The sequence below is a fragment of the Apium graveolens genome, chromosome 4 (genome assembly GCF_009905375.1).
Source record: "Apium graveolens cultivar Ventura chromosome 4, ASM990537v1, whole genome shotgun sequence".
Classification (NCBI taxonomy): Eukaryota; Viridiplantae; Streptophyta; class Magnoliopsida; order Apiales; family Apiaceae; genus Apium; species Apium graveolens.
In genome coordinates, this window is record NC_133650.1 from 301383249 (window position 1) to 301401329 (window position 18081).

Sequence of the window (18081 nt, forward strand, 5' to 3'; positions counted from 1 at the left end):
TTATTTTATTTTCAAATAAAAGTTTAAAAATTTAATATTTATTGGGAAGATTTTTTTTTAAACAATTTATATAACTATACTAGAAATATGTGTAGATCAATTCATTTCAAATGTAAATAGGAGGGTGCATAAGTTTTGCAAACAAATTGTCTCTTATTACCAACATATTTTTTAATGTCATGCTCCTACCAAACTTCAAACAAATAAATTTTGCCTGAAATATGGGAAGGTTTGACTGCCGTGATGAAGGACGACGACGACTTAATTTGTTGTACACATATTTCGGTTAGGTTGTCACCGGTTGTTTTATACATAAAAAGGTGGTGGCCTGAAGTAAATGTAATTATTGTATTGTTGTTCAAAGATTTGCAGTATATGGAGTTCTAATTACTATTAATGCGTGATACGATTTGGAAATCATACTGGGATTATTCAAACTACAATTATTTGTTTCATTATTCATGGTTATAAATTTATTGTTTGTCAAACACCAAAAAAATTAAATAAATTATTCTGAGTAGCATGTAAATCAAAAGACGAAACTAATGAAAAAGTTTATAGTAGATAGAAATAACTATAACAAAGTATTGAATATTGATCTCCATACCATAGCTATAATACAAACAAATAGTGTATTTTTTTTTAATTCTGTGTTATCTACAGAATTATAGATTTTGAAAATAATTTTATATTTTTAGAAAAACCATTTTCATGTTTTAATTTCTAAATATAATTTACAAATACATGAACAAATATCATGCTTAGGTCTCCTATTTTGCTCATCTGCGGCCATCGGTAGTCCACATAGACTTAATTATATTATACTATATAATAAGTGTATGTAATTGATGGATCTAGCCAACTTGGTAATTTAATTTAAAGTATCAGATTAACATCATTCCAACCAATTTAAAGATTCAATTTGGCATATTAACCATAGACGAGAGACCTTGGATTTAAACGTGAGAAAGCCGGATATATTAGGCTGATTTGGGTTTTTTTTTTTAAAAAAATTTAACTTATAATTTAAAATTGAAAAGTGTATATAAACCTCGTAAATTATAAGTTATTTAGTTATTTGGATAATTTTACATATAAGTTACGAGTTGAATTATTTAAATTATTTTAAAAAGTGTAAAAATAATTATAAAAATTATAATACATAAATATATAACTAAAAAGATAAAACTAAAAAATTGAAATGCATGAGTAAATGTTATTCTCGTTAAAAACCAGATAATTGTTAATTTTGAAGAAGAGAATGCGCTGTGAATAAGAAAATGGAAAGTGAAATGGAAAGGAATCCAATATTTAGTTTAAGACCAAAAACGGGTTGAATAAGGTCGTTTTATTTTTTTGCCAATCGATCCTCTGCAATCTATAATGAGCTTTGGGCTCAGATATGGCGGAAAATAGTGAACCCAAACAGGCACATTATTTTCATGCAATTATGAAAATTGTTTTTCTTTTGCAGTTTCTCACTGTGTCTGTGCGGGAAGAGGCAGAGGCGGATCTGGGTCCCTGGCCCCCCTAAAATTTGGATAAATTGCTAGTAGTATGTATAATTATTGTTGTCACTATAGTTCAGCTGGTCAGTCTTGTTTTCTTCCAGGCTGAGCACCAGAGTTCCATTCCTCTCTATCACATATCAAATGTTTTTTCACTTTTTCTCTATTTTTTGCAACTTTTGTAGAAATGTCACTCATTATTATGTATGTAAAAAATTACAAATTATCTCAAAGATTTTGAATGGTTGATTAAAATAATATACTTGCAATTAAACTTAAAAATTCAACTAATTTTTTTTTTATTTTGTTCATGTAATTCAATGATAACATAGTGTTTTTTTTTAATTATTTTTGTCTTCATATTTATAGAAAAAATAAGTCCTCAGTCATTTTTTCCGGACCCCCCTAATTTTTTTTTCTGCGTCCGCCACTGGAAGCAGGGAACTACTCCCTCCGTCCCACCAGGTTCTTTACGGTTACTAATTTGGGTCATCCCACCCATTTCTTTACATTACCAAAAATAGTAACTCTATATTATTATTTTAATCCTCTTCTTATCTTACCAACCCATACCCATTATCTTAATCACCGATTACTATCTTAATTAACCATGTTTTATAATTTAAAACTAATTATGCACGTTCTACACTATAATCACTTTTGACCCATTTCACTCTCTCACTTCCCATTTCACTCTCTCTTTCTTCGTCTTGGGTCTTCGTCTTCTCCACTGATATATTATGAACCCTAATTCCGCCCCCAAATTTTTCGTTTATTTCCCTCGCTTAACATCAATCAAATAGATGTAAATGTAATGGAAAATAGCAATCACAAATCAGCCCCAACCTATGGTTTTGATTCCGAAACCATACCGTCTTCATCGTTATTGATCCCCGGAACAGATTTGTCTATATATATATATACGAAAATTACCTGGATTTGTTTGAAGTTGTGGAGGACACGCCGGAAAAAGTGAGAAAAGATGAATTACAACGAAGCTTAAGCAATATCAGGGCGGCGAAGAGGTTGAAATTTGATGACCCAACTGGTCTCTTACATATTTTTCTTCCTCGGTTCTTTAATTCAGGTATAGTATGTCATGTATCTTAGCATCAGAGTCATGTTTATGGTGCATTATCTTCCGACAAAATTTAATACTTGGTTCGGATATACACGAGCCATTTATAATCTGATAATCTGGCATGCCATGATAATCTTGAATGAATTGCTTGAGCCATTTATTTCTAGTTGTGTTAATTTATGATAATCTGGTTTTTATACTTTTAAGTGTTCTGTATGTTTCTTGTGCACATGTATTAATTTCTTTGCAAATATGTGCAGATAGGCCCTAAACTAACGCTAAAGAAAGACTATCAAAAATACAATCGGAGTCCAAATGATGGAATTTACAGGAATATTTCAGACTTAATTTACAAGAATATTACAGCAAGCAAGCAGGTATTAATCAGAACACTTAAAAATGTCTTTTCGTGTTGTAATCATACCTGTGCATAATAAAATACACGCGTGCATACTTAAAATCAGACCTGTGCATACAAATTAAAGCTGTGCAGTAGTTTAGTTAAGCTTACAAGATTAAAACAAGTCTGAGTAGTCAAAAACAAGTCTGGTAGTCAAAAACAAGTCTGAACAGTCGGTAATCACAACATAGGTACATCAGTTGCCATTTCCAGTGCCTTCTGTACTACATCCAATGGAGCATTCAAAACTGTAGGTAGCTGCCCGAGGCGTTCCAACTTTCCCTTCCCTATATATGGGAGCTTATAATTATTATTTCCATCTTTCCTTAGTATCTCTGTCATACACCCCATAAGTGATAGCCATACGTGATTCAAAGTAGAATCACTAACTTATTCGTACGCTTCAATCACTGCACCAACCAACTCACACACTGTTGTAGGCGCCTTTTCATGTTGTAATCCTTGAATAATTCTAAAGAAACCTAAATCATTAATATTGAGGTCCGGACTATTAGCCGACTGATTAGCTAACGTAATATTAAATCCATCAGATTTTGCAACCTCAATGAAATCCAAGTCTGTGTTGCATATATGAGGCCTTGCGTTATCTTGTTGGATAACAATAGGTCTATTGCAGTCCAGTGGCCACTTAGCTTTAATAGCTGGGATGATTTTTTCCAATAGACATTGTTTTATCACAACTTTAGTGATACTTTCAATAGGTTTAACTTCGATAACACCTCTAGCTCTATTTTTACTTTGATCTAGCTGCTGGTTCATCAAAGGTGAAGGGAAATATACCTATTTTCCCATCAAAAGTACAATTACCATCAGCATCATACCTAGGTCTTGCAACAGCGCTCATAAACATTATTTTTGTTATAAATCTCTTCGACTTGCACCTTCTATGTGGCTCTTGTTCATCCGGCAAAAGGTAACATTTCTGTGATGTTCTAGTCATATAAAACCATTTTTCGTCTATATGAACAATAGAAAACATGTCTATATAGGTTGGTTTTATGTGAAGTGTAGAGGATTCAATATGCTTTAAGACAAAGTTCACCCTAGCTTCCATATTTGAAGGTGTTAAAAATGGCTTTAAGGCATTTGAATGTGATTTTATTTTCCCCTTTTGGATTAGCCTATGAACTTTGGATTTAGATGCACCAAGTTGACAAGCAAGTGTGCGAACATTTGTTCTTAAATGTAGATGAATGGACCTTACCTTTTCTAAATCCAAAAGAATTCCTTGACTGCCACCTTTGTAATTTGTCTGCACATTAGGAACTTCACCTTTTTTTGTTGATTGTAGAACCTTCTGCCATAGTTTAGAAATTGTTACTCTGCTCACTCCATAATCACTTGCAATCTTGTTGATAATTCCTTTTTTCAGCTTCTGATTGTTATAATTTATTGATAATATATGCACAATTTGATTCCTTTCTAAATTTGACAATCTTCTTACTTTTGCAGGGGGTTGAATTAAAGTATCAAGAAAAGCACCTCTTGGATCTTCTCCTGAATTTGGAAATGTGAAAGCTGCCATTTTTAACTATGTCTATTTTTAGTAGTTTTGTGTATAAGGTTGTAAAAATGATGTGTATGCCTTTTTAGTACTGTACTTTTGGTTGGTGGCAAATTATTGGAGGCAACTTTTGTAATTAGGCGGGACTATGTAATTAGTTTCCCCCGGTGATAATCTCATGTACTTCCTGCACCTTTTATAATTAACTGTACAGAGTATACAGAGTATATATTATTAAATGCTTGCCTTGTCCTCCGTGCCCATCAGGGATGTAAACATCCTGGTGGGACGGAGGGAGTACTCATTTTAGCTTACAGTATGAATCTAAAGACTATTTGAAATTTTATTAGCTCGCAAGTTGAATGGGCTTATACGAGATAAATGTTGGAATGTTGAAAGTGGGCTGGACTCATTTTCTCCGTTTTGCTTCGTCATTTTCTTCGGACTTCCTATTTCTAAACGAGGGTTGATTGGAGAACATTGGATGATATGTCTTAATATAGCAATTTCGAATCACATAATAATTAAAATGATCGTATTTGTTCAGCAACTTGATTGTTCAATATAAGACTCTTAGCTAACATTTGAAAAAAATGGTCTGAAAAAAATATTTTAAATTTAATTTAATATAAGTCTGTCAAACAAACTTTTGGAAAATATGGGTGGTAAGTCATATTTTGAGCATTATGACTAAAAGATGTGTGAGATATGTTGATATTCTCTTAATAATGGAAATTATTATTTTCCATTAGAATTTGGCTCAAATATTATGGCATAAATTAATTTGATTTTGTTTCAGATTAATTGATATGGTGTATGTCTTGATATATTTAATCTGATTCTGTTTCAGATTATTTATGGAATAGAGTAGCTTGCAAGTATTATACCGATTCCATAATTAATGATATTTAATTATGGAAAAGAGTAGCGCACAAGTCTATCTACACCTATATAAACACCTCTAAGGCGTTAGGGTTAGACACACCAAAAACATATTCGCCTTTAAACACAAATCTCTCTCTCTCTCTCTCTCTCTCTCTCTCTCTCGGTGATAGTTTCGTACCCGTTCAAGCTCGCTGAAGGTGCTCGTTATCCGTAACGCCGCCGCTACCTCGTTTTATCCTGGGAGGCTATCGACTCGCACATACGGTGAGAGGCGAAATAGCTTTAAGGAGACAGTTTCAACTGGACTCGAGGATCTCTCTTCTGTTTATATCTTTTCTTCCTCCGTTTGATTTCGTTTACTCACGCACACATTTGTTTGATTATATGTATTAATCGCAGATTGTATTAACAATCTTAAAGCTATTTATTTTATATACATCTATGACTGATACATCTGTATCTTCTTGTTTTGTTGAGTAACAGATCGATGGAGAACCAAACTGTGAACAATTCGATGAACATGACGGCTGATCCCAACGCACAGATCACTGGATCTGATGGGGTTCACCAGCAGCCGATTAACCCTAACGCACGGATCGTACGATCTGATGGGGGTCAAACGCCTGTTGGACATGTGCCTTCGGGACATGTGCCTGTGGGACACACTGTCATTGGACAGTTTAGTGTTCCTCTTGGATAGATATCGGCATGATTCACTCCTCCGATCATACCTGCGGTGCCTACTGGTGTGCATACACCTGTAGTACAGACGCACGTACCATCTGTTCCACCTGTGGTGCCTGCTGCACCTGTTATGCCAATTGTGCCTGCTGCACATGCTGAAAAACCTGAGAAGTTCAACGGAACGAACTTCAAACGTTGGCAACAAAAGATGCACTTTTATCTGACCACGTTGCATATGGATCGCTTCCTTAAGGAAGAACCATCGTTGCTCACTGCTGAGAGTAACATGCAGACTGTGTATGCTGCTGATGCTTGGAAGCACTCCGACTACATCTGTCGGAACTATGTGTTAAATTGTTTGTCTGACCCGTTGTATAACGTATACAGCGCGAAGCCAACAGCTAAGGTCTTATGGGAGTCACTTGACCATAAGTATAAAACCGAGGACGCTGGGGCAAAGAAGTGGATTGTTGGCCGCTTTCTTGATTATAAGATGGCAGACTTTAAGACTGTGGTCAGTCAGGTGCAGGAACTGCAGGTGATCATTCATGACATTCATGCTGAGGGAATGGTCATAAGTGAGTCTTTCCAAGTTGCTGCTGTTATTGAAAAGCTTCCACCTGGATGGAAAGATTTCAAGAACTACCTTAAGCACAAGCGAAATGAGATTTCTATGGAGGATCTTATTGTTAGACTTCGTATTGAAGAAGACAACAGAGGGTCCGAGAAGAAAGTTAATGTTGCCACTGAGAAGGCAAACATGGTGGATCATGCTCAAAGCTCCAAGCCCAAGAAGACTAATTCTAGTAAAGGGGCAAAGATGGCACCCAAAGGAGGGATTTCGAAGTCGAAATTTCAGGGGAAGTGCTACAACTGTGATAAAGTTGGTCATAGGTCTTCTGACTGCAAGAAGCCCAAGAAGCCCAACAAGAAGAAAGAAGCAAACATGGTAGATAATATCTCCAAGGATATGGGTGATATAGACCTCTGTGCTACGGTCTCTGAAGTGAACCTGGTCGGTTCTAATCCACGTGAATGGTGGATTGATACTGGTGCTACTAGGCATGTTTGCTCAGACGAGGCGATTTTCTCTAGCCTCAAAGCTTCTGATGCTGGTGAGAAGCTCTACATGGGGAATTCAGCAACTTCTACCATTGAGGGTGAAGGCACGGTGATCCTGAAGATGACCTCTGGGAAGAATCTGACTTTAAAGAATGTACTTTATGTGCCTGATATTCGCAAGAACCTTGTGTCTGGTTCTCTGTTGAGTAAGCATGGCTTTCGCATTGTAATAGAGTCAGATAAAGTAATTTTGTCTAAGAGTGGTATGTTTGTAGGCAAGGGTTATTTAACCGATGGGCTTTTTAAGCTCAATGTAATGTCCGTTAAGGACGATAATGAAATGAAGAATTCTTCTGCTTACTTGCTTGAGTCTCCTAATTTATGGCATGCTAGATTAGGACATGTAAAGTATGACACTTTACGACGTTTAAGTGCAAAAGAATACATACCTAAACTTACTATCGATTCAAAACATAAGTGTGAGACTTGTGTTGAGGCAAAATTAACGAGATCATCATTTAAACGTGTGGAAAGGAACACCAAAGTGCTAGACCTAATACATAGCGACATATGTGATTTAAAATTCGCTCCAACAAGAGGAGGAAACAAGTATTTTATTACATTCATTGATGATTGTACAAAATACTGCTATGTATATTTGTTGAAAAGCAAAGACGAAGCTATAGATAAATTTAAAATCTATAAGGAAGAAGTTGAGACACAACAGACTGAGAAAATCAAAGCGATACGAAGTGATCGTGGAGGTGAATATGTTGAACCATTTGGAGAATTCTGTTCACAACATGGTATAATCCATGAGGTCACTGCACCATGCTCCCCTCAGTCAAATGGTGTGGCTGAAAGGAAGAATCGCACTCTGAAAGAAATGATGAATGCGATGTTGTTAAGTTCTGGGCTTCCACAATCGATGTGGGGAGAAGCCATCTTAAGCGCAAATAATATTTTAAATATTACGATGCACAAGAATAAGGATGTAAGTCCTTATGAAATGTGGAAGAAAAAGAAACCAAGTTACCAACACCTGAAAGTGTGGGGGTGCCTTGCAAAGGTACTGATCCCTACACCGAAGAAGGTGAAGATAGGTCCTAAGACTGTGGATTGTAATTTCATCGGATATCCTCCACATAGTACTGCATATCGGTTTCTTGTTTATGAATCCAAGATTCCTGATATTCAAAAGAATATCATTATGGAATCAAGGAATGCCTCATTCTTTGAGACGATGTTTCCCTGTAATCCAGGAAACCAACAACCTACGACGTCTAAACGATCTCATGAGTCTGTAGATGATGATAATGAGAGTGACGAAAGTGAAGACGAAAATGTGGGGGTAGTGAGAAGGAGCAAAAGACAACGAACGGAGAAATCTTATGGGTCTGATTTTATGACCTATTTGCTCGAAGAAGGTGACCCAAAAACTTATAAGGAGGCGGTTACCTCACCTGATGGGCCTATGTGGAAAGAGGCCATCAAGAATGAAGTTGATTCAATTATGCAAAATCATACTTGGGAATTAGTGGACTTGCCAACTGGTTGCAAACCATTAGGTAGCAAGTGGGTTTTCAAGAAGAAGTTGAAAACTGATGGCACTATTGATAAGTATACGGCCAGACTTGTAATTAAAGGATATAAGCAACAAAAATGCCTTGATTACTTTGATACATATTCTCCTGTAACGAGAATAACGTCCATAAGGATGATGTTTGCTATTGCTGTAATGCGTAATCTAATTGTACATCAAATGGATGTGAAAACAGCCTTCCTAAATGGGGACATAGATGAGGAAATCTATATGGAACAACCCGAAGGGTTTGTTGTCCCAGGACAAGAAAGAAAAGTTTGTAGATTGGTGAAATCATTGTATGGTTTGAAACAAGCGCCTATGAAATGACATCAAAAATTTGATGAGGTCGTGCTGGCCAATGGCTTCAAAATCAATGAATGTGATAGCTGTGCCTATTACAAGGATAACGAGAACAGCTATGTCAAAGAGAATGACAATGGCTATGTCATGATGACGCTATATGTAGATGATCTACTTATTTCCGGAAGCAATGATAAAGTGATCAAATCTACCAAGGACATGTTGAAATCAAGATTCGACATGAAAGACATGGGACTAGCAAATGTAATTCTGGGAATTCAAATTTCTAGAACATCAGAGGGTCTCGCATTAAGTCAACCACATTATGTTGACAAGATCCTTGAGAAGTTTCTTAAGGATGACTTTGAGAAAGTTAGGACACCTGTGGATATGACTTTGCACCTATCCAAGAACAAAGGTGTAGCTGTTTCCCAATTGGAATACTCGAGGATAATTGGTAGTCTGATGTACCTCATGAGTTGTACAAGACCAGACATTGCATACTCAATTAGCAAGTTGAGTAGGTTTACGAGTAATCCGGGAGCTGATCACTGGAAAGCGATCATAAGGGTACTAAGGTACTTGAGGGGAACTCAAGACTATGGACTGCACTATGGCAGATACCCAGCAGTATTAGAAGGATATACTGACGCAAATTGGATATCTAGCAAGAAAGCACTTAAGTCTACGAGCGGCTATGTGTTTACATTAGCTGGAGCGGCAATATCATGGAAATCCTCAAAACAAACGGTGATAACTCATTCCACGATGGAAGCTGAGTTTGTGGCACTAGATAAATGCGCCGAAGAGGCTGAATATCTACGTGAGTTTCTGGAGGATATTCCAAGATGGCCAAAGCCTGTAACTGTAATAGGGATTCATTGTGATAGTCAATCCGCTATTGGCAGAGCGCAGAGCACGATGTATAATGGAAAGTCTCGTCATATACGACGACGACACAGTTTCATTAGACAATTGATCTCAACCGGAATTATCACTATTGACTATATACCGTCAAAAGATAATATCGCGGATCCACTAACCAAAGGGTTATCAAGAGAAGTGGTTGAGAAATCATCGAGAGGGATGGGCCTTAAGCCTATTGCTTAACGGCATCATGGTGGACACCCAACCATTGCTGACTGGAGATCCCAAGAACTTGGTTCAATGGGACAACTAAATCATGATGACCAAATCACTGTGGGGGTAACCCCTGGCCTGTTCCTATGATGAGGAAACAGTGAGACCCGTAAGGTACGAGGTTAAGCTTTGAGCTTTTAATGATCTTTGATGAATACATGGAGCTCAGGAGTGAACGCATGGAATTTAGTTGAGTAAACGCGGGTTACTCTATAAGATAAAGATCACCTATGTGGGAGAGAAGTGGGGTCGCTTCAAAGGAGAATTGCGAGGCACAATTCTTTAGAAACTTCTGCAGAACCAGGACGATGTTCCATGGCCAAAATGGACATACTCATGAGAGCTGAACGAGTCAGAAACGATATCGTGATAAATATATCATCGTTTATACAAACGGTCAAACAGTTCAAGGACAAGCACGTCTACTGTCTACCAGTAAAGTCGGTATGCTTACTCGAGCGAAGGTTCAAGGAGCATTCTCTACCTATCGTATGCTATATCTGATCGAAGAAACTATCACCAAGTCAAACTCCGTGTCTGTCTGTCTGTCTGTCTGGTGTGTGCTGCTAAGATCACCAATCTCACCCATGTGGGGGATTGTTGGAAAATATGGGTATAAGTCCCATATTGGTAAGTCATATTTTGAGCATTATTACTAAAAGATGTGTGAGATATGATGATATTCTCTTAATAATGGAAATTATTATTTTCCATTAAAATTTGGCTCAAATATTATGGCATAAATTAATTTGATTTTGTTTCAGATTAATTGATATGGTGTATGTCTTGATATATTTAATCTGATTCTGTTTCAGATTATTTATGGAATAGAGTAGTTTACAAGTATTACACCGATTCCATAATTAATGATATTTAATTATGGAAAAGAGTAGCGCACAAGTCTATCTACACCTATATAAACACCTCTAAGGCGTTAGGGTTAGACACACCAAAAACATATTCGCCTTTAAACACAAAACTCTCTCTCTCTCTCTCGGTGATAGTTTCGTACCCGTTCAAACTCGCTGAAGGTGCTCGTTATCCGTAACGCCGCCGCTACCTCGTTTTATCCTGGGAGGCTATCGACTCGCACATACGGTGAGAGGCGAAATAGCTTTAAGGAGACAGTTTCAACTGGACTCGAGGATCTCTCTTCTGTTTATATCTTTTCTTCCTCCGTTTGATTTCGTTTACTCACGCACACATTTGTTTGATTATATGTATTAATCGCAGATTGTATTCACACAAACAATGACTATTTTATGGTGGAGATAGACTAATTAACGATGAAGTCGTGGATATGTAAAAATGTGTGAGAATAGATAATAAAAATGATATTGAATAAGAATTTTACTTGTATGTGTTTTGGAGTTTGATGTAAAAAATGAGAAAAAATCATTCTAACGAAATTTTCTTAAATTTCTTTTTGAAATATATCTATTTTCCCATGAAGATAATAGAGAGCACATTTCGAAATATTGAAATCTTTCACTTTTCTCTTCTTTTGGCTCTTTTCCCTAATTTGGGAGCTCAGCAAAGCACTAAAAATTTTAGCCAGAAAATGAGCGAAACGGGAACGACAATCATAAAAAAAGAAGTAAGAAGAGTAAAGTATATTTCTTTTTCTTTGTAATGCATAACACAATTACACATAGTATTAATGTGGACAAGTTTTGAGACAATCCGCACGTGTACTTGAACAAACTTTTTTGGCAACACAACACCAGCAAACTCCAGGAAAACAAGAAACTGGGAGGCAAATTAAACCAGAATTGATCCTTTCTTGTTTGCCCATCATTTCAGTTCCAATATCTGTGCGCTCAATATTCTCAGTTTTCTTCGCAGAGTCTACCATCGTACCTACCGAATATGACAATAGATCAGTACACAAATACGAACTATAAAATCAACTCATAGTCGAAAAAATAATAAAAGTTTATTTGAAAGAAAAATACTTACTTTGATTTATAATGAATTGGCATAAAAGAACCGTCGAAAATAAGGCTAAGAGCTGTAGCTTGGGAGTGGCCATGGAGTTTCTGAATACAAAGCTAAGAAAATTTTGATGGATGCTTCGATTATATGTGATGTAAATTTATAGGATTGTTTATCCCTAAAGTTGAATCTTTTTTTATATTTGTTTACATATTTTTAATATAAAAGAATCTGTAAAACTATCCTATATGTTTTCTCTATTATTTAAATACAAATAAAATAATATAGAATAAATTATACTTTTTCACGAAATACAGCTCATACACACTTTTCAGGATATATTTATATCGAATATTACATGCAATGCAATCAAAAAGTCAATCTCGGAACAATGTAGATCATGGGTGTAATCGAGCCGAGTCGAGCCGAATACTGTCAAGCTCGGCTCGACCGAGTCTATAATTTCAAGTTCGAAACTCGATTCGTAAAAGGTTCGGTAGACTCGAGTTCGGCTCGAAAGTTCGAATTAATTCACTAAATATTAACAAAAATTCGAAATATAATCGGTTCGACTTGAGTTTGGCTCGAGTTCGACTCGAGTTCGGCTCGATAAAAATAAATAATATATAAAAAATATTAAATATTTACATAAAAATATATTTATAATAAAAAAATTAAAAATAATAGAGGCTCGATAAGGCTCGCGAACCTTACGAGCTGAATAATTTGAAGCTCGAGCTCGAGCTCGGCTCGATTATTTTTTAGCCAAATTTGAATTTTTTATGAGTCGAGTTCGAGTAGCTCACGAATAATTTAGCTTATTTACACCCGTGCAGATAGATAAGATTGTGGAGCAACCGAGCAAAATAATATTGAGATTGTGTATGATCAGATATCATACATCACCCTGTATACTTAAAATGTGGCATTTTAATTTTCTAAAAAAATATTACATAAAATTGATTGGTGTATACGCAGTTCATTTCCCTTGACATTCGTATACCAGTGATATGAAGTAGTTCAAAAATTTGTGTTATATATGCATTAAAATTACATTTTTCTAATATAGATAATATACTTTTAATGTTCGTCTACAAAATTTTAAAATAAGTAATTTATAATTTAAAATAAATAAATGAATTATAATTAATAAGTTGATAAATACTTTTAAGTTATATGAGTATTTACATAATTTTACTTATAAATCAGATATTTTTTATATAAATAAACTAAAATAAATAATTTTTAAATAAAATTATCTTAATTCTTATATTTTAATTAAAATTAATATTTAAAAATATATATTATAAATTGAAATTAATAAAAAAACGAAAAATCAAGATAAGTTGAGAAAAAATACGTCGTTACTAATTTTCAAATTATCAGCTTATAAGTAATAAATTTAACTTATAAGTTAGTTTGACAAATACTTGTCGATAAATTGTTGTGGAGTTATAAAAATTATTAAGTTTGAGTCGTAAGATATGCCAAACAGGACATTAAAATATTAAAATCAAATTCCATTTGTGCATTTTAGAAAATGTTGCCCATATCTACTCGATCTCATCACTTGGAAAGGAAAAAGAATGAAACACAAGGCTGAGAAGAAGTTGAAAGTTCTGTGTCTTCATGGGTATGGATATAGTGGTGCATATCTTAAGATGCGCCTTCAAGTATGGCCATCAAATGTACTGCAAACTATGGATTTTGTATTCATAGATGCTCCTTTTCCAACCCACAATAAATCATTCCCCGCTTTTTCGTGGTTTAACTCTTCTCCTGAGGTACACAATCTATTACAACAATTTTTTTAACTTCCATTTTTTATTGCGTTGCTATAAATTTTGCACCCACAAATATTAGGATCCCGGTGAATACGATAGGACGTTTAATGAGTCTATGGCACTTATCGAGGAAACCATGGTAAAATTTGGACCATTTGATGGGGTTCTAGGCTTCTCCCAGGTATTTTTATCAAAGCCAATTAGCTAAATTGTACTTGAATTCGTATACATTTGCATTTTCCTTCAACTCGTATCGGATGTTACTATCTATGCTATCTTTACTCTAGAAGCTACTCTGTCCGTTAAACGATACGATTTATTTTGTGCTTACTTGGACAGGGAGCTTACATTGCAGCTGCTTTACCAGGGATGCAAGCCCAGGTAACTGGATTGGCACTTTTATATATTCTTTTCGCTATTGGTTATGATCAGTTACAGGAACTTAATTAGATTCATGAACACAATTAAATATTAACATAGTATGGTTGCAATTGCAAATACACACATATGTGTATTCAAGGACAGAGCAAGTAGTTTTTGTGATGAATTTGTTGCATTTTAGGGTATTGCTCTAACTAAAGTTGAAGCGATAAAGTTTGTGGTGGTGATATCTGGAGGTAAGTTAGGAGGCTCCAAGTTTCCAGCAATCGTCAAGTTGCTCATGCAGAAATCGTCAAGTTGCTCAGTGTCCTTCATAGTGAGGGCTTCAAACTCTGATTTAAGAGTCTGAACCTTCGCTTTTTTTACTTTATCTGCACCCAGATGTACTGTCTTGATGGCATCCCACGCCTCCTTTGAGGTTTTCTTGTCTGCAATTGACAACAACAGGTCCTCAGCAATTCCCTGGTAGATTATGGCCATTGCACGTTTATCTACCTTATCCTCGACAACTGCTGTAGCTTCTTTAGGTTCTATAGCATCCCACACGCCGTGGGCTTGCATGAAAACCTTCATTTTTAGTGACCATGCTGTGTAGTTCGTTTTGTTGAGCATCGGAAAACTTAAACCAAATGAGCCCTCCTTTCCCTTGTTAGTTTCCATGAGTGTACAGACAGATTGTATGTATCAAGCTCTGATACCAAATATAAGTGTAGATATAGTAATATAGACTCACAATAAGCAAACGTGCTTGACTAATATTTCTGAATGGATAATAATTGAAGAGATGACTAAAATGAATAGATGCTGAATGTTTAAAACAAGAGAAACTAGCAACTATAAACCAGAAACTAAATACTTGATCTCCATTACTCTCCTAGATAGACTCAACTACTAAGACCTATTCTAACTGCACGTATACACAGCTGATTTATTATTAAAACAAAATTAATCATATTTAGATTAAATTAATATTCCAACAATGAACTTATATGCAAAGTTTTTCTAGTGAGACTCGACACCTTCACCTCTTGTTTCTCGATCTATCACATTTGTGTGATGAAAGTCATTAATATTTTGCATGTTAGGGTATGGCTCTAACTAAAGTTGAAGCGATAAAATTTGTCGTGGTGATATCTGGAGGTAAGTTAGGAGGCTCCAAGGTTCCAGCTCCCACGCTAGCCAAAAATGCATTCACCACTCTGACTGAGATTCCCTCACTCCACTGCTTTGGTACTCTATTCTTCTCAGTCTTAAATGTTTACAAACAACCATCTTACATGTACACCAAAAAATAACTTAGCTATTCGTTCTCTGAAATGTACACAGGAGAGAATGACTCATTTGCAAAGTTACCAGCAATTGAACTTTTGGGGTCGTTTGTTGATCCTTTTGTAATTTTTCACTCAGGGGGTCACGAGGTACCTAAATTAGGTAAGAGGTTTATATCTATCCTCGTGACAAATGACTGTCCTTTCATTGATCTTGCTCTACTTTATGAATTTGTTTTTCAACAAATATTTGAGAGTATTAAAAGATTGTCTTTTTGCCTTCAGATGAAGAAGGTTTGAAGGTGATGATAAGTTTTGTCAATAAGATTCAAGCCACGGTTTCAGCCCATGGACTCCGGTCACTTCTGTAGCTAAATCAATAACTGATCAGGAAATGTTACTTACATGTACTACTTGTATGTAAGAAAACTGTGTTATTGCTATTATGAAATAACTAAATAAGTGATGTGAATCCCAATTTTCAATCGAATTACGATAACAACTTAATTGAAGAAGACAAAACTATTTAATGAATTTATTCTAGTGCCAATAAACCAGTCATGTTTTGTGTTTAGCTAACGTGGAATGTGAGCTGTTGTGCTGAGTCAAATAAAGCCAATGAATGCAGATGGAGTCTTGGGACCATTGCTGTATTTGCTGGCATTCTAGTTTGTTATGGTGTGAGGATATTGTAGTATTTTATTTTCAGTAGTACGTTAGTAGTGTTAACTTTTGTAGTATTCTGATATAAGGACATGTAGTGTAGATGACCACAACAGGGTGAGTATTATGCAATTGAGTGAATGCATTTGAACTTCCTCACATTCTCTCTTTACTTTTCTTGCTGTAGTGTTTGTTGCTAATCTCCATAAAAGTTTTTATGGTATCAGAGCTAGCAACAGATAATAATAAACAGTGAAGAGGTTGAATATAAAAAGATCTAATATATCTTATAGCCTGTTACTCTATTCTCTGTCATTCTCGAGTGTGTAACATGTCTAGTCTATACACTTATTTTTCAGAGTTTCTTTAATTGCTACTAGTAGGGTTTCTGCTACAGATCTTCAGAATCCTTTATTCACTCACCCATCCGATGGCCCATTATCTGTGAGTGTGACTAAACTGCAGGGGGCTAGTGATTATAGGACTTGGAAAAGGTCATTTGAAATATAGTTGTAAGCAAAGAGGAAGTCGAGGTTTGTAGATGGGTCCATTGCAAGAAGCACTACAAATGCATTCGAAGCAAGCCAATGGGACACTTGTAATAATCTGGTAATCTCTTGGATCCATAACAATATCTCTGAAAACATTAAATCCTCTGCGTTGTTCATTAATAATGCTTGTGATATTTGTAAACAACTTGAAAAAAGGTTTTCTCGAACTAATGGCTCAAGAAAGTACAAGTTGAATAGAGATTTGTTTAACCTTAAACAAAAGGGCATGAAAATAAGTGGATACTATACTAGTCTAAGCTCGTTGTGGGAATAGATAGACTCTTTAAATGCTTTAACAAGTGTGACAGATATCACACCAGAGATGTCAAAACTGCCGAAGGCGGTAGAAACAACCAAGGAGGAGTCATGTCTTTTCCGGTTTATGAATGGATTGGATGAAGTATATGGAGCTCAAAGGAGTCAACTGCTGATGTTAAGCCCTTTGACCTCGGTGGAAGTTTCCTGTGCTGTCATACAGCAAGAGGAGTCTCAAAGGGAGGTATTAACACAAGGAAATGTGTTTAACTCAGATGCCATGGCCATGTATAGCAAGGGTAGTCGTGACAAGCTGCCGGTGTGCTCTGCTTGTGGAAAAAAAGGGGCACTCGAATGATAGATGTTGGATTGTAATTGGGTATCCAAAATGGCACACAAAGTACAGACCTGGACAAAAGATAACAAATGTGAAGAGCTCATCGAACAAACCATACACACCAAGAGTGGTGAACAATGTACAAGGGAACATTGATGACCAACAAGTGACAATGACTTCGAAGCAGCTAGAGCAAATTTTGAAGCTGATTCCAAATGCAAGAGCTGATCAAAAGGAATCAGAAATAGACGAAGAGATTGATTATGGTTTTTCAGGAATGGTGTACAAAATAGTGAAGGGTGTAACTAGAGGATATGTAAAAGCTGCAGAGTGGATTGTGAATTCAGGAGGCTCGGATCACATGACGTTGTGCCTGTAAAATTTGATAAATGTAAATAGAGCACCCTCGACTTTCACAATAACCCTACCAACAGGAGCATCGACAGTTATCACCCACATAGGGGATGCAGTGTTAAAGAATGGAATGAAGCTGCTCAATGTACTCTTTGTGCCATAATTTAATCATAACCTCCTGTCAATACACAATTTAGCACAAGATAGCAAGTGTGAGCTTGTTTTCAGTCCTTCAAGTTGCTTGTTTATTGATCCAAATGCGAAGAATGTAGTTGGCATGGGAGAAATGAAGAAAGGTCTATATTATCTCAAAAATGATAGCCCTGTTCTTGCAGCACAGGCTGAATCAAGTGATAAAAAATAGGGGTCAAGGAGAGAAGAAC

General features: G+C 35.8%; 2 protein-coding genes across 2 annotated transcripts; one reads left to right on the plus strand and one right to left on the minus strand.

Moving 5' to 3' along the window:
* Nucleotides 1-3379: 3379 nt before the first annotated feature.
* On the minus strand, nt 3380-4535 carry LOC141719949 (uncharacterized). Its single transcript, XM_074522308.1, has 2 exons — nt 3791-4535; nt 3380-3651 (listed from the first exon to the last, which is right to left on the minus strand). Exons 1-2 carry the CDS (start codon nt 4533-4535, stop codon nt 3380-3382), a joined length of 1017 nt encoding a protein of 338 aa, XP_074378409.1.
* A 9111-nt stretch (nt 4536-13646) lies between these two features.
* On the plus strand, nt 13647-16045 carry LOC141721418 (uncharacterized). The gene is made up of 6 exons (XM_074524343.1): nt 13647-13889; nt 13969-14070; nt 14229-14270; nt 15356-15500; nt 15597-15701; nt 15824-16045. Exons 1-6 carry the CDS (start codon nt 13692-13694, stop codon nt 15907-15909), a joined length of 678 nt encoding a protein of 225 aa, XP_074380444.1. The 5' UTR covers nt 13647-13691; the 3' UTR covers nt 15910-16045.
* The last annotated feature ends 2036 nt before the right edge of the window (nt 16046-18081 follow it).